This window comes from Chroicocephalus ridibundus, chromosome 3 (assembly GCF_963924245.1).
Source record: "Chroicocephalus ridibundus chromosome 3, bChrRid1.1, whole genome shotgun sequence".
Taxonomy (NCBI): domain Eukaryota; kingdom Metazoa; phylum Chordata; class Aves; order Charadriiformes; family Laridae; genus Chroicocephalus; species Chroicocephalus ridibundus.
The window spans coordinates 10,040,366-10,056,143 of NC_086286.1; the positions used below are offsets into that span (position 1 = coordinate 10,040,366).

At 47.6% G+C, this 15,778-nt stretch overlaps 2 protein-coding genes across 4 annotated transcripts; one reads left to right on the forward strand and one right to left on the reverse strand.

Moving 5' to 3' along the window:
* Positions 1-166: 166 nt before the first annotated feature.
* Positions 167-3,982, reverse strand: MTLN (mitoregulin). Its single transcript, XM_063328398.1, has 3 exons — positions 3,965-3,982; positions 567-940; positions 167-467 (listed from the first exon to the last, which is right to left on the reverse strand). Exons 1-2 carry the CDS (start codon positions 3,980-3,982, stop codon positions 584-586), a joined length of 375 nt encoding a protein of 124 aa, XP_063184468.1. The 3' UTR covers positions 167-467; positions 567-583.
* On the forward strand, positions 779-15,777 carry LOC134512506 (uncharacterized). 3 transcript variants are annotated; one of them, XR_010070142.1, is made up of 20 exons: positions 779-891; positions 1,103-1,185; positions 3,090-3,204; positions 3,867-3,995; positions 4,249-4,365; positions 5,492-5,610; positions 5,791-5,892; positions 6,838-6,964; positions 8,021-8,222; positions 8,910-9,054; positions 10,642-10,827; positions 11,276-11,340; positions 11,650-11,737; positions 12,039-12,108; positions 12,670-12,889; positions 13,111-13,201; positions 13,502-13,615; positions 13,994-14,112; positions 14,338-14,482; positions 14,886-15,012. XR_010070142.1 is itself a non-coding variant. In XM_063327910.1 (19 exons), the coding sequence occupies exons 1-19, from the start codon at positions 871-873 to the stop codon at positions 15,029-15,031; spliced, it is 2,259 nt and encodes a 752-aa protein (XP_063183980.1). In that variant the 5' UTR covers positions 779-870; the 3' UTR covers positions 15,032-15,777. The 3 variants fall into 3 exon arrangements, 2 of the variants coding, with proteins under 2 accessions (XP_063183980.1, XP_063183981.1); XM_063327910.1 differs by lacking the exon at positions 14,338-14,482 and having other exon boundaries at positions 14,886-15,777; XM_063327911.1 differs by lacking the exon at positions 14,886-15,012 and having other exon boundaries at positions 14,338-14,862.
* The last annotated feature ends 1 nt before the right edge of the window (position 15,778 follows it).

Consider the following 15,778-nt stretch of genomic DNA (forward strand, 5'->3'; position numbering starts at 1 on the left):
ATTTCCTCATTCATCCCACAAACGCATGCAGCTATTTCACCGCTTAATTGTCCCCGCAGGTTTTTTTCATGTGCGTACTTTCATAATGGGATTCATTGCTCATTACAAGCGCCTGTAAGGTATGTTTTCGCTTATCAGATAAATAAGCACATCTAGGAACATCACGTCATGATTTTTGCTAGTTTAATGTATCAGCAGCGCTTCTTGGCGAGGGCAGAGCAGCGGACATCAGTAGCAGACTTAAAAGCAGGACAAATACAAACAAGAAAATACATTTGGTGTCGTTGTTCCTACACCCTCAATAGTTCGTTAGGTCAGTCTGATGCGGTTCTGAAGGACAGAAGACAGGCCCTCGTGTTCCATGGATGCTCTCCGTTTCCAGCAGCGCTCTGATGCCGTTGTCACCGGCTCCAACAACGGCGTGGGGCGAATCCGGTTCTGCTCACGCAGCGCCCACCGCGGCGAGGCTGCTGGGGGAGACAAACGGAGCGTCGCGGTGACCTCCCAAACCCGTTACCGGGGCAGGGAAGGGAGCCCGGCTCCCGCGCCGGGGGGGGGGAGCGTACCGAGGGCTCTCTGCAGCTCAGGTCGCCTCCAGCTGCTCCCGGGCAGCGTCGAGGCGGCGCTGGAGGCGGCGCTGGCGCCAGCGGAGGAACCGGCGGCGGGCACGGCTGGCCTGCCAGCCCACCAGCACGCCGGCAGCGAAGGCGGCCAGCAGCGCCCAGCGAACCACCCGCGGCCGCAGCGACTCCAGAACCATCCCCGCTCCGGCTCCCGTCGGGCTCGGCGGCGCCTCCCGCTTCCGCCGGGGCGGGGGCGGGACCCGGTAAAGGCGGCGGTGGACGGGGAGGCGCAGCGTCTGCCTGCACCATGGCGGAGGCGGCCTCGCAGGTAGCGGAGGGGCTCGGCGGGGTCCCGCCAGGGAGGACAGGGGTCCTCTCTAGCAGAAGAGGGGTGCGGGTGTGCGGCACCCCCTGTACCACTTCTTGACTCTGTAACTGTGCCCTGCGGTGAAAGGGACCTGCTTTGAACGTCTACTTCGAGTTTATTTCAAGCTCTAACACTTACTGACCAGCTCTCTGTGTTTTTCCCCTTTCCACAGGATCTCCTGCTGGCAGCAGCATTTGTCTCTGATGCACAATACAACAGAAATATTCCTTTTAAGACCTCCCCGGAGGCAGTCAGGTAAGGAGGTCTGTGTCTCTGCAAACACCCGCACCGTTGCACTGGAGCAGAGCTCTGCACTGGTTTCACAGGCAGCGTGCAATGCTGTGGGGTTGTGTCCAAAGATAGTAGCCAGCAAAGGCTGGGGACCTCAGGTTCACCAGCTGAATGCTGAGAAGGTTGGGTGGGTGAGATGCAAAGAACTGGCTTTAAGCTGAAATGCATACGCTGAATGGGGCTTAGTGCATCTGTATGTGGAGGATGGGAAACAAAACCTTGTCTTTTGCTGGACCAAAAAAAATAATAAAATCTTTCAAGACTGAAGCTGTAGCGCTCTGTGGGGATGAAGAGTTTGGGAAGCTTGGTCAGCTATCACGTGTGTGGCAAGGTGTGCTGGCGTGTGGCTGTACTGGCTGTGAGCGGCAGGATTTTGGTAGCAGGGGGCTGCACGGTTGGCCTGTGTGGGAGAACAGTCCTGTGCCAGGTGGTCACAGCTGTTACCAGTTAGCTTGGCAGTGGGTGACACCAACCCACTGCACACCAAAACTTCAGCTAATCAAAGGAGTATATGGCACATCTGCTCAGGTGTACTTCAGAAAGGGTGGTAGGTGCTAGGGGCAGGAGTAATTAAAAGCTTATGTCAATTAGCAGTAAGATAAGTGAAGCTCCCCAAATCAAGAGTGTTTTGCCTGCAAAGGTGATTCTCTTCCCTTTTAGGTGCTGATAAGAGGCCCAGCAATTTCAGTCAGAGGTGACTTTTTCCCTCAGTTTTGGACTCCTTTAGGCAAACTATTTTCTGATGTAAAACTTGAGAGAAGGTGGCTAGTGTAGAAGGGAAAGGCAATGTATTGCCAGCAAAGCAGTGTGTGAGCTTCAATGACTCCTGTAGCCTTCCCCGCAAAACCCTTCCTTTTACTTAGTTCTTATGTCTTAGCTAATGAAGCTTTTTTTGTGTATCCTGGAGACACAAGTAAGGTTAAGTATGTTTGTTAGAAAGGTTTTGAGCAGGTGTACGCTGTTTTGTAGGGGTAATGTCTGTCTGCTTTGTAAAAAGACAGACTGCGTGCATATAGTTTTGTCCTGACCAAGTATGCTTAGTATAAATAGTAGAAATGAGCAGGTTTTATTTATGTGGCCATGTCTTGATGGTGTTATTAAGGGTATGATACCACGTCACCTGTATAATCACCTGCCCTCGTGGCTGTTACGTAGGTGGTTATTGGGCAGATGAGATGATTGGCAATGTTGGCAGCTTTTTTTATTGGCAGAGAAACTATATGCTCCGCAGATCTGCTCTGCGTCTCCCCAAAGGAGCCACCGTTGCATGCTACTGTGTGAAACCTCCTCTGGGAGGCTTAGAGCTGGATGCGTTCATGGTTATTGCTAGCATTCCCCAGAGGTTTTGCCGCCATGAGGGACAGAATACTGCTTAAGCTCTGTACAAAAAACAGTTTACCATGCAACTTCATACTTCTCTCTGGTGGCTTTTCTTATCTCTTTGCTTTTTAACCTGCAAAGAAGGGGTGTTAGATAACTAATCAGACTTTGTTTGCGTGTTGTGTGGATACCTGAGCTTAGCAGAAGTTTGCATTCAAATTAGGAACAAGATAATTACAAAAAGTAAGCAGCTTTACCAATTCTGTATGTTGCAGTCTTAAACTGAATTGAAGAATGTCTGTGTTCCACCTTCCTGGGTTTTTTCTCTCCCTGAAAGGGAGTATAGTGCCCATCATCTATAAGACTATAAGGAAGGGCAAGGAAACAAATTGCCAAATCCCTGCCTGTCAAAAATTGTGCTACTCTTACCCCTCTTCCTCTCTGACTGTTTGGGACAGCATGTGCTGCTCTTCCAAGATGTGTTTGGTGAGCCCATGGGTATGTGCACTGAAGACGTTATTTATGGTGCCACAACCTTCTTCCTACAGGCTTTATTATCTCTATAACCACTGGATTATACGAACAGTCACCTACTTCTTCATCTTTCTCAACCTGTCCCTTGCAGTGTTTGAAGAACCTGCTGTGTATCCACTCCCCTTCCTGGTAAGTTTTCAGTGTAGAAGCAGCAATGCAACTAGTATTGCATTGCTTGGTAGAGCAAGAAAGGGTTTATTGCTTGAAACTAGTTGTCAAAGGTGTCAAGAGATAACTGATGCTGTTATTTCTGCTGATATCTTTTATCTACTGAAATGGGGACGAAAAAGGGGCATGGGACCTAGATGGGGACTAGACAGGGAGCCACCATGGCTGTCAGAAATGCATTGCTGATGTGACTGTGGACAAAGTCATGTTGCTTTTTAGCATCTCTAAGAACAATTCCAGCCTTCTATATGACTCAAGTCCAGTCCTCACGTCTGAAAGCAGAATTGGAATGTTGCCCTTAGGGCTGATTTTTCTGCAGCCTTTATTTGTTCTGCACTAGTGTGTTTGAGAGATGTACTCCTTGAATCCTAAGCAAATCCAAATTTACTGTCTCTAACCTGCCTGTGGCAGGGAATTTTGCAAAAGGAAGCCTAAAAATATTGCTCAGTGCTAGATCCGTGAACCTGTAAAACAGTTGTTGGCAAAAACCCACTGGAAGAACTTTTATGCTGATTCTTCCTGTTTTTGCCTTGTCTGTACTGCAGCCTGAACATCTTCATCCATGTGAAAAAGGCTAGCCCTGCCCTTGATTTTCCTGACTTGGACCCCTTCTCTCTCTGCAGGTCACTTCTCTGGTTGAGGTATTGTGCCTTCTGGTGTTCTTTGGCCGACTGACGCATTTTGCAAAAGTCACTCTTCGCAATGTATTCTGGAAGGATACCAAGAACATCTGCATCATGGTTGCAATCCTGGTGAGTTAGGTCTAGAGGAGTCTCCAAGGTTGAAGTGGCCAATGTGGAGGTGGCTTTTTCCTCCTGTTTCTTTCCTAGTAACATAGGCCTGATACACAAGGGCTCTACAAGAGCCTTGGCCAAATAAACCAACAGTTGGGCCTGTTCTCACAAACCTGTCGTGCGTGCATCTGTCTTGTATCAGCTAACCCTATGGTCTTCACAATCTAGACACGTTTCCAACATTACTTCTGGGAATTTGCCTTCTCTACAGTTATCCCTAACAGACTTGGCCATATATGGGGTCCTCAGGATATACAACGTGAGCAGCATTAGATGGTCAAGAATTGTGAGGCCCATCTTCCTGATCAACTTTGCAGAGAGTCGCCAGGTAAGGAAGAGGTCTGGTGGGATGGACCTCTGGTGCAGGGTCCTGTTTTTGGACAGCCTGCTGCTTTCTGAGATCCAGGGGATTTAGTAGAATGGTTTTGGGGCAGAAATGGCAGAATTTAGGTTCTTGTGAGTTAAGGTTTCTTTCAGAGGGTGGGGCCTGAAGCAATAATTTGAGATGGAGAAAAGGGTCCATTCTAACTGGTGCTGCTTGGGTGCTGTGCAAAATACCAAAAGGCTTTTCCCTGTGCCTGTGGGCTGGGTTGTTGCTGTCCAGAGCCCTGAGCATGCTTGGGACTGGAACTAGAGCTTCTCACCAAACCCAGTGCTGTGATGATTTAGGGAAGGTCATGCTTAACAAAGGGCAAAACAGCATGGAGAAGAAAAAATCATTCTTGTAAGGTCAGCCCATGGGCTATGCTTAGTTCAGTCTGTGTGGAGGAGCAGCCTCTGTTTGCAAGCAGAGCTAGATGGCCTCCTCAGAAGGAGGAAGCACCGCAGACAAGAAAACTGTTTCTCCCTGGGTCAGGGACCAGGTTACTTATTTCTGGAATTCTTCTAGGCAGGCAAGCACAAGTGTCATGCTGTTCCTGGAAACTGAACTTGTAGTCCAGATGGGTGATTTGGACTCTGATTCCTCTTGTCACAAGATCTTTGCCCTGCTGCCTGAGACTGTTCTGGTCCTGAGTTACAAATGAATAAACTGCTGTGGTGCAGAGGCCTGGGGGAGGGAGCAGTCCAACTCGCAGGCTAAGAGCACGTATAACTCCAGAGCACTGGAGCAATGGGCTTCTGTCCCTGGCAATTTCCCTGGAGCAAGAGCATCTCAGCAGTGCCACAGAGATGTCCTCTGTCCCTTGACTAGCTGAGTTCATGATGGCATTTAGATACGGTCTCTCCTTCTAGCATCTCCTCTGGGGAATGAGGAGGAAAGGTCTGGTATTCTTGCACAGGTTTTAGCAGGACAGAGCTGTCACATCTGGGTCAGAATCCCTCCTGCTGGGTGACAGAAGAGTACCTATGTCCCACTTTGCTTGCCTATCCCTGTGTAGGTGTTTGATCCAGATGGGATGGTGAGGGGGAAAAGTTACCATCTTGCCTCTAAATGCTTCCCTTCTCCCTGACAGATTCGGAGGGCCTTCCGCAGCATCCGCAACACACTGCCAGAGATCACCTATGTCTTCTTGCTTTTCATGTTTAGCCTTCTCATGTTCTCCCTCATGGCCTTGAAGCTGTTTGGTGAGAGGTGTGAATACTACTTTTGCTCAGAGCTCAGTGGGAAGAATGTGTGTGATACTTTGGGGCGGGAGGGAATCTGGCAGCTCTAAATGATTACTAGTGAATACAAGCACTGCTGATATGTGCAGTTCCTGTGGTGGCCCACGTGATCTCTGTGCTTAACTTCAGATTGTCCTTTTTCTCCTAGGAATCTCCAGACAGCAGAAGGCTTGCCATATTTCAAAAACTACCTAGAAATTGTGTTTGACCTCTATGTGCTGGTGACAACAGCAAACAGCCCGGATGTCATGTATGTATGCTGAGCTTGCAGTCTTTCTGTTGTGAATGCTGGTGTCCTGCTCCTAGTGGCAGGATCTCTGGTTAGAACAATACTATTTTGCACAACAAGGTATTTCAGAGTAGCAACAGGGCTCTTACTCTTCCAGCCTGCAGGGGCTTCATGAATTGTCAGCCATTTGTTTTTTAAATGGCTCTGAACCAGAATCTGAGTTTAGGAAGACTTTTAGATTAGATGCATTAAAAATACAGCTACCCAGTAGCTGATGAAGGCTTAAACCTGAGGGATACACACACACTCTTCGATTAAAACCCTTTTCTGAAAAGGAAGTGTGTCCTCTAGTGACCAGATACCTTATTCTCTCATAATATTTGCAGGGCTTTCCATGCAGGCCTTTTTAATTTGCGCAGCTGTGTTAGTCATGTGCGGGGCGGGTTGGGCTCTCCAGCCTCATTTGTTCTAACTGCGTTCCCATTTCAGTTTGTACTGTGAAGATGCCATCAAAGAGAGGGGCAGGGAGGAACGGCACACTCATTTGTGTGCTGGAGATGTACTGAACAGAACGGGGACGGAACAGTTACAGGGACCCTGGACATTTAGACTGAGAAATGCTGCTAGTCCTCTTAACTTTAAGTGGAAGGGGAAGTCTGAGTGCACTGAGCTTATGACTGAGACATCACCTCAAGACTCTGCACTTACCCTCATTGGTAGAAGCTTAATCTCTGCTCTCTCTCTCTCTTCTGCATCCCTTCAGCTGGGGCCTGGTAAACTAGGATGAAAACCTAATGGAAGAAAACTGTTCTCTAACTGAATTAATGCAGTTTTTAGCTGGGGTATTATCTGGCAAGTTTTATCTGGATATCCAAAACAGTACTTAGAAATCCGTCTGGAAGACTGGTTTATCTAGTTCCCTTGTTTGTCTGCCTAGCAATTAGCAGTCTCTCTCCCTTTCTTTAGGATGCCAGCATTTGACTTCAGCTCATGGTATGCCCTGTTCTTCATTGCCTTTGTCATCGTCAACACGTATATCTTCATGTCGCTCTTCCTGGCTGTTGTGTACAACAACTACAAAAAACACCTGAAGGTAATGTTTGGAGAAATGAATTGTGATCGGTGACTGCCTGTTGTTCTGTATAACCTTGTAAGGAGGCATCTGGCTTTCCCTTGGAAAGCTTCTGCTTCTGGAAGGTGTGGAGAAGGGGATACAGCATCTTGCCTTTGCTGATGCTCTGCAAGTAACAAGCACAGGTCCACCTCTCATATCATGGGAATTGTTGCAAGTTCTGCTTTTAGTATTTAACAGCGAAATATTCTATGGTGCTGTGGACCCAAGAAGCTGCAACAGATAGGATGCCATTGTTTCTGCATTATTGCTGTTAGAGATTTAGTCCTAGCTCAAAAACGATGTCTCTATGCAGGAAACTGTTTTCAGTTGGTTATAAGCGCACAGCACGCTTTTTCTGCCACTGCATGTGCTCTTAAAGCAAAGGGAATGTAAAGGGAGGTCTAAGTAAATCAGAACTCTTGCTTCTTCCACCCAAACTGACTAGGTGCAGTTCAGTACTTGTGATCAAAGGGTGAGAGCTGGAAGTTCCTGGGCACTTCTGTGAGGGGACTGGCTCTTTCTCAGTAAGCAGGCTGCTAGGTCTTCACAGAGGCTGCAGTCTCCCAAAGGTATAAGGTTCTTTAGCCTGCTTGTAACCATGTGCAGGAGAGGATCTCTACCCCTGATCTCAGCAGTATTCACTTAAGGATGGAAAGCATGTGTGGACACACCCTCTTTGACCTGTGGGCATGCAGATCCAATGATCTTTGAAAGATATCCCCCCCATCTCCTTCCTCTTAGGCAGTGTCCTTTTGTCTTTTCTTCTGTTTTTTCAGTGCATCTCCCAGCAAAAAACAGTCTAGTGATCCTTCCAGGGTGCTGTCCAGAGGGCCTTTGGTTGCCTGTTAAATAGTATTTCTCATCACTCCCATGGACTGTGCTGTACTTTATGTCTAATATCACTTCAAGTGTGTTCCTCTAAGTCTCTTCTTGCATCCCTGTGCCATGGAAAATAAGATTTTTTTTTTTTTATTAAAAAAAAAAAAGTGGGGGGAAAGGTGACTGAAGCTGCCTGAATCCTGATACTCTGTCTAGAATGAGATCCGTAAGCTTGCTTACATGAAGCACCGCAAGATGATAGAGGCCTTCAACCTTCTGAAGGAAGAGGAAGGAGCGCAGTTTGTGGTTAGAGAAGCCCGGTGGAAGCAGCTTGTCAAGCTGGTGGCTCCTGATATCAGCAACTCCCACCGAGAGCTGCTGCTACGCATCTCAGATGATGAGCAGAAGGGTTTCATAGGTGAGCAGTGGGGCACTGCTATGCTCAAGGGACTGGGGAGGCACCTGGGGTCAGGAGCCTGATGCTTCAAGCATTTTGGCATTGGGATTTGTGGTCTCTAATGGACCCAGAGGGACACTAGGCCCCTCTTCCTGCTTCCCTCCAGATTGCTTAAATCCTGAAAGGTTGTTCTTTCTGCCTGTGCTGTAGCCCGTGTCATGTATGCTGTGGGCAGCTCTTCATGGCCATTTGACATCAGGGCAAGCTCGCCATGGAGAATGGGACCTCCTGTTCTCCGCACAGGACAAGGAAAGCCTCCCTTGTTATCAGATTCCTCCAAGCAATGTGGCTTCTCACACATTCCTCTGGAGCCTCTCACTCTGTTCCTGCTGGAGACAGGCTATCAGGAGAGATGGGTCAGCCTCCTCATGCTAGGTCATGCCCATCCTGATCATTAAAGGTTTGTGTTGGTTGTTGGCCTATGGCTTCAGCCAGTCGGCCATGAATGGGGCAGAGGAGCTGCTTGAGTACTGAGTTCAGGCTATTCTGTGTTGAATACCACTTAGAGCATGTGCTTTGCCTGCTGCAGTGAACAGATATTGAGTCCACATTTCTGCAACTCCCGTCCATATAGGTTTGTATTTGCCAGACATTGTCTTTTTTTTTTAATGACAGCAGACTGACGTGTAGTGCTCTCCCCTACTGCAGACAAGAAGTCCTTTGTACAACTGGCAGATCTCCTCAACATCCAGGTGATTACCCTGAAAATACGTAGCCATCCGCTGAGGCAATGGATGCCTCGTGTATACAAGTCAGCAGTGAGTCAATTCCTGCGCAGGATGGTAAGGCACAGGTAAGCCTCTACTGGTGGAGCAAGCAGCTCTTAACATTCGGAGCAGTGGTGTTGCAAGCAAATGCTCAGCTGTGTGTCATGCTGGAAAGCGCAAACTGCATTTAGGCGAACATTGAGGGTTCTGTTTTTAAAAGTGTTCTGTGGACCAGCTCTGCTCTTAGTCTACCTTCAGTGGTGTGAAGAAACTAGACTTGGCTAATAGTGAGTCCATACCTCTTCCAGTCCTACTTGTTCAGATCTTCTATAGGTGCTGACTGTAAGTATTTTTTACTGAAAGCAAGAAGTGCTTTGTGGCCTGCCTTGAAGGATCAGACTAAATGCTTCACTTAAAGGTGATCTTATGTCAGCAGTCTCTGCTGCAAAGCTGCATATTGCTGCTTCATCAGCTCTTTCCAAGTTGGTACTATGAGCTCCTAGTACTCTGTTTCTCATCCGAGCCTTCCCAGAACTGAAGAATCACTGAGGCTGGAAGGAACATCTAGAGATGGTCTAGTATAAGCCCCCTGCTCAAAGCAGGGTCAGCTAGAGTAGGCTACTCGGGGCTATGTCCACTTGGGTTTCAGGTTTCTCCAAGGATGGAGATTCCATAACCTCTCTGCAACCTGTTCCAGTGTTTGACCACCCTTGGTTTAAAAAAAATAAAAAAAGCTTTCTGCTTAAATGGAAAATCCAGTATTTCAACTTGTGCCCCTTGCCTCTTGTGCTTTCACTGGATACCACTGGAGAAGAGTCTGGCTCCATCTTCTCTACACCTTCCCAGCAGGTATTTATATATACATATTGAGGTGCCCCTGGCCCTTCTCCCCTTCAGGCTGAACAGTTTGTCTGACTAACCTTTAATCGCTTTTGTGACCCTTTGCTGCACTTGCTGTAGTATGTTCATGTCTCTTTTGTACTGGGGAGCCCAGATGTGGACACAGCACTGCAGATGCAGCCTCACCAGACTGAGCAAATGGGAAAAATTCCTCCCCTCAACCTGTTCATGGCACTCTTGCTAATGTAGCTGAGGATGCTGCTGTTGGCCGCCTTGGCCACCAGGGTGCATTGTTGGGTCGTGTTCAACTTGACAACCAAGACCCCATTGCACCCCCTAGATCCTCTGCAGAGCTGCTTTTCAGATGGTTGACCCCCAGCCTGCACTGGTGCCTGAGGTTATTCCTCCCTACGAGCGTTTCCCTTTGAACATGGTGGGATTCCTCTCTGCCCACTTCCTCAGCCTGTCCAGGTTTCTCTTACTGCAGCACGCCCATCTGGTATAGCAGCCACTTCTCCTAATTTTGTCTTTTGTTTTACTCATCCAGTCTTTCTGCTTGAGAAATGCTGCTTGACTTGTTAGAAACACAGTTGCTGTCAGTCTCTAAGAGTTTGTTTAGCACTGAGAGCATTGGCAGTGGTGTACCTTGAAGGTTTGTGCTCTGTTTTGTGTTGGACTTCAAGGGCAAAGCTAAACTCTGTAGTAACTTTCCTAAACTCTCAGGTTTGGAGAGAACTGGTGGGCAAAGGCAGGGGGCAAAGAACTCCTGAAATAACTGTGTAACTTCTACATTCTTGGGGGTGACACACTGATTTTTCTTTTTCCTCTTGCAGGGGATTTGTTTGGACTTACGATGTGATCATTCTAATAAATGCTATCTTCATTGCTCTGGATGAGGCAACCCCCTATATTTCCTATGCAGAGTGGGTCTTCCTTGCTTTGTATATAATTGAGATACTCCTGAAAGTGTACACTTACGAACCGAGGGCGTTCTTTGGCAAAAATCAGTTCTGGAACTGGTGAGTGGGATGAATGTTTGTATTAACGGTAGTGTGAAATGTGGCGAGATCTTTGTGTTCAGCCTCTCAAGAACTGAAAGTCTCTTGGAGAGATGGGCTGCCTAACTCATGTGCCAGGGTGTAATTAAAATGATTGTATGCATCAGAGGACATTGTGCTCTTTCCTGGCTCAAACCTGGCTCTGACAGAGGCTATTGTTCTCTGCCCTGCTCTGCTGCCTCAATCAAAGGCAACTCTGCAGCATGTGAAGATAGTGGCTGGGCAGAGGAAAGAGTTTTGCTAAACAAAGCTTTCGCATCTTCCCACACTGCAGCTAGTTTGAGATGGTGCAGGGCTGCCTGGCATAGATGTGAGGAAGAGGGCTTACCACTTTCATGTGTCGTGTGGCAGCTTAAGCACCTATTCTCTGTTGCCACAAATCTAACAGCACTGCCTTCCCTCGTGCTAGGTTTGATACCCTCATCATCTTCGCTGCTTTGACTGCAACGATACTTAATACCACCCTGAAATCGAGTAAGTGCAGCGTAAGCAGTCTGCATGCATCTGGGAAACTCGGTGGTCTTGAGTTGTCTTTTGCCATCACCTTGGGCTTGGGAGGCTTTTTGACAGGACAATAAATTTTCCTATAGGGTTTCTAAGAACTAACCCAGTCTTTTTTTTCTTTTTTCTTTTTTTTTTTTAAATAAATACCTGTTGTTATAAACAGCATTTAACAAGGACGTAATCATAACAAATGTAAGAATATTTTTTTATTTCTACACTTCCTTGCTTTTCTCCATAACAAAAAAAAAACCAAAACCAAAAACCCTCTTGCTTTCTCAGCCACGAAGTACAACAGCCAACAGATCCTGGACATTGTCTTCATCTTAAGGGTCCTCAGGCTAATAAGGATCGTTGACAGCATTCAAAGGTAATGAAGAGAATGGGATAGGGGTATGGTTTTTGGGGCAGGCTGTGTCAGAGGCTGGCTGAGACAGTGCCTTGAGTTGCTCTGTATGGCTGTTTTGGACTGACCCTGCCACTCAACAAAGCATCCCAAGGCCTGGTCTCAGTGTGCCTGGGAGGAGCTCAGTTGCTGCATCCTCTGTGGAGACTTACTTATTTTTAAGGGCACGTGGGGACCACAGGCTGGATGGGATGTGACAAAAAGCAAGCATGGGCTTTAAAAGAGCCTCCCCATAGCAGGTGTTGTCATGAATCATTTGCTGTAGGTTCCGGGTCATCATGAATACGCTGATAAACATCGTACCGACAATGTTGACATTTGGTGGGCTGACTCTGGTAAGAAATCCTGGTATCGTAGCTCAAAGCACTCCAGTTTTACAGGAATGTTTTAAGTCTCGCGCTCGTGCTGTTTCCAAGAGGATAAATGTAAATCTCTGGATGGCAGGCCTTTGAAACTGTAAGTGTCCATTTGATTCTTGGTCATTGCACATGTAGACATCTGCAAAGGGGTTGGGTTCCTGCTGGTTTCCAGGTCAGGACATCCTTCTTTGCTCCACAGGGCAGTGAAGATGTTCTGTGCAGTCTGGGCTTCACTCTGTAAGGATTCAAACTATGGTTTGGGCAAGAAGCTGAATGAGAAACCTGTTTCTCAAATAATTTCCTAAAAATAGGTTTTCCTCTTATGATTTGAGAATACTTCATTTCCATATATTTGGGCTGTAGTTCTTGGCTTATTATTTCTGACTGGTAATTGCTCTTGAGTGGGTCTCTTGGACTCTATGCTGCTCCTCAACAGCTTGTCATGTTGGTAGAAAATGGAAAAACTGTTGGAACTCTAAACTTGCCATGGGTCTTGCTGCTTGCTGGAAAAGCAGGCGATGGGGTTTCTTTTCCCAGGTTGTGTACTGTGTATTTGCTATCATTGGCATGGAGTTATTCCATGGGAAAATCCAGTTCTTCCCTGCAAATTCGAATGCTCCTTATGCACTGGAATGTGGGAACCCAGCTCTCAAGGATTCTCTGTTTGCCCGTGGGAAATACTGCAAGAACAACTTCAACAACTTTGTGTCATCCTTCATTGTCCTGATGGAGCTCACTGTAGTCAATCAGTGGCATGATATCCTTTGTGGTGGAAAGTCCGAGCTTGGTGATCCACACCCTTCCCCTTGTATCGCACACGCCCATGCACATAGTGCCAGACAAGAGAGAAACGGTCCCTGCAGAGGGTTTTGTTCAGAAAGTCATTTCTGGGCAGTGTTATCTGGTTCCTCCTGTAGTGCTACTTTACAGCAAGATGTTCTCCTCCTTCAGCACTCTTTCCCTTAACTCCCATTATACTCTTTGCCAATGGATTTGCCAACGTGACCGTTCAGCCTGCAAAGCTGTATTTCATTGCCTTTCACATTGTGATGGTGATAATTATTGTCAAGTAAGTTTTGGGTTGCTCTCATCCATTTTGGAGGAAAGTGGGCTCTGCTGCGGGTCCTAGGGTGACACACGGTGTGACACTTAGAGACAGGCGGGACATGTGTCATAGAAGAATCTGCTGCATCTGTTCTTACCTCCAGTGAGTGCTGCTCTGCCTTAGACCTCTCCATTTCCAGCAGAGGAGGGGATGGAGGGCTGGTGAACGGGCCTGGGAATACTAAGACAGTAGCTGATGCCCAAAAGGAGGGGGGATGCCAGTAAGGAAATGCTGCTGTGTAATTCTGCTCATCATTTCTTTCAGCATCTTTGTGTCATTCATTTTGGAAGCTTTCTTTGTGGAGTACTCCCTAGAGAAGAGTGAAGTAGAAACAGCCATTGAGCAGAAAATCCAGGAGCTGGGAATGGGAGTTCAAGAGTAAGCCTCCAGAAAGGGTTATGGTGGATGTGGCCAGATTGGCACATCCAATGAGGGCTGTGGGACTGCAGGAAAATGCCACCCTCTGCCCCGAGGTGTGAGCTGAGACTCCTCTTCCTTGTCACAACATCCTTGCTAATCTATTGTGACCATGTAGGCTTGGTCTAGATGTTAGCAGAAGGCTACTCACGTTGGCCTTGTCTGCTTTGCTGAGCTCTTCTAGCCCAGGGTTGTTGCCCAGAGGACAGGAGAGATGCTGGAGACTAAGACAATGACTGGTGCTTGCCCTGCCCCAGAGAATCCATTGCTGCTGGGTACATGTGGGCCTCTGAGGTAAGATGTGTCCCCCTGGTGTAACTGCTTGTCCCTCTTGTGTAGGGATGAGTTCCAGGATGAACAGCTCCTTGATAACATGGAGAGTGCCGAGCATGACCTCGAGGGGGAAGGTGGAACAAAGCCACAGTCTAAAGGGCTGGTGTTTAAAATTGCCTCCAAACGTAAGTGCAGCCCTACAGCGTGCCCAGTCTTTGGTTTAAGAGGCTAACACTCTGAACTGTCCCTGATCGTAGCACTCTCTCTGGGGAAGCTCCCATGCGCTTCTGCTTTCCTTGGGTTATAAAAGCCACTAAACCCCAGCTGGAGATTTTTAGAGAACCGTGGACACTCAATGTTTGCTGTTTTTTCTATTTTTGTGGCACCTCCTTTTCCTCTTTCCTGCCTAGACCCTCCTACACACACTTATCTTCAGTAGCCAGTCTATGAAGATGCTGCCTTGGTGGCTGAGGTCCTGTTGTTGCCAAGAAAACTCGTCTTCTGCTTTTCTCCTTCCTATATGCACTCTCTGTTCCTCCTGGCTTGGATCATGGGGTGACTATATGCTCCTTTCCTCTAGCTTAATGACTACTTTTTCTTCTGGATTTCTTGCTATACCTTAGCAGTTCCCCAGTCTTGTGCTTCTCAGCATGGCAGCTCTTTGGGATCACAAATCCCCTGAAGGACACACAGCAATAGAAGTGCTTAAAATCTTAAAGTAAAGGTCGTCTTCTTTGCAAGCGCTCGCAGTGCTTAAAAGTATATGGGGTAAAATACCAGGGAACATAATTTGGGGCATTTGTTTTCTTGCCTGTTTAGTGTAAAACATGGGAAGTGGTCTTTGAGCAAGAGCTATCTTAAGGTAGCCGCTTTCTGATGAGGAACAGGAATGGATGCTTACAGCGCTCTTTTTTTTTTTTTTTTTTTTTTTTTTTTTTTTTTTTTTTGGCACTTGCAGGGTACAGGACGGTTGATGCTCTGCTCCAGCGTATGTTTGAGGCAGAGATCCCCCTTGAGGATGAAGGCCCTTCATTTGAAGAGATCTTAAACTTGTCGCCCGCCCCAGCTGTACCCAGTGATCTGACTTCTGAGCGTGCAGCGTAATGGGGGCAGTCGCCAAGGAGAAGCTAATTCTCCACTGCCTGGATCTCAAGTGCTCCCTCGCTGGCTGCCTTCCCGCGTCTGGGGCCGGGTTACTTAGTGGAAGGGGCAGCTGATGCCAGAAAGTAATGTAAAGGAGTTTTATCCCATGGAAAGTCCAGTATAAATGTTGAAACTGGAACTACTTTCATGGGAAGTAGATGGAGAGTGATGTATCTGACTGTGCCAGTCAAGTAACAGTGCCGTATTCAGTATGTTATGAAATACCTATTTCTTGTAACTGGAATCTTGTATTACAGCACTTTTATATGCCTGTATGGACCGATGTAAGCACAATTAAACAGCTCTTTAGTACATTAAATTCGGCAGTCTGAAAAAAAAATACTAATTGTCCCAGGATTGATAATGGTGCTGTATCGTATGCCTGATTCAGGCATAAAGTCCTGAACCTGGAACAGGGACGGGACTTCCATGTTTGGTTGTAGTCTGAGCAAAGCCGAGGGCAGCTCTTGCTCGCCAAGACCGAGGCACAGCGACTGCCGCTGTCTAGACCTACCCTAGGCGAGCTTTAGCTTTGCTAAATCGGAATTTAGTATTTTATATATTGACTTATTCTCCCCCCGCCCCGTTTTCTTGCGTCCCGCTGCCTCCGTCCCGGGCGCGCCCCAGGATGGCGGGGGCAGCCTCCTCCCGGGGGGCGGGGCCGCGCCCACCCAATGGGATGACAGAGGAGGCGTGGTCTCCCGGCGG

Excerpts from the sequence above, each read along its gene's own strand:
- LOC134512506 (XM_063327910.1), top strand. The coding sequence starts at position 871 with ATGGCGGAGGCGGCCTCGCAG. Across the intron at positions 6,965-8,020 it reads ACTACAAAAAACACCTGAAG|AATGAGATCCGTAAGCTTGC; the intron begins GTAATGTTTGGA and ends TACTCTGTCTAG. Across the intron at positions 13,202-13,501 it reads ATGGTGATAATTATTGTCAA|CATCTTTGTGTCATTCATTT; the intron begins GTAAGTTTTGGG and ends CATTTCTTTCAG.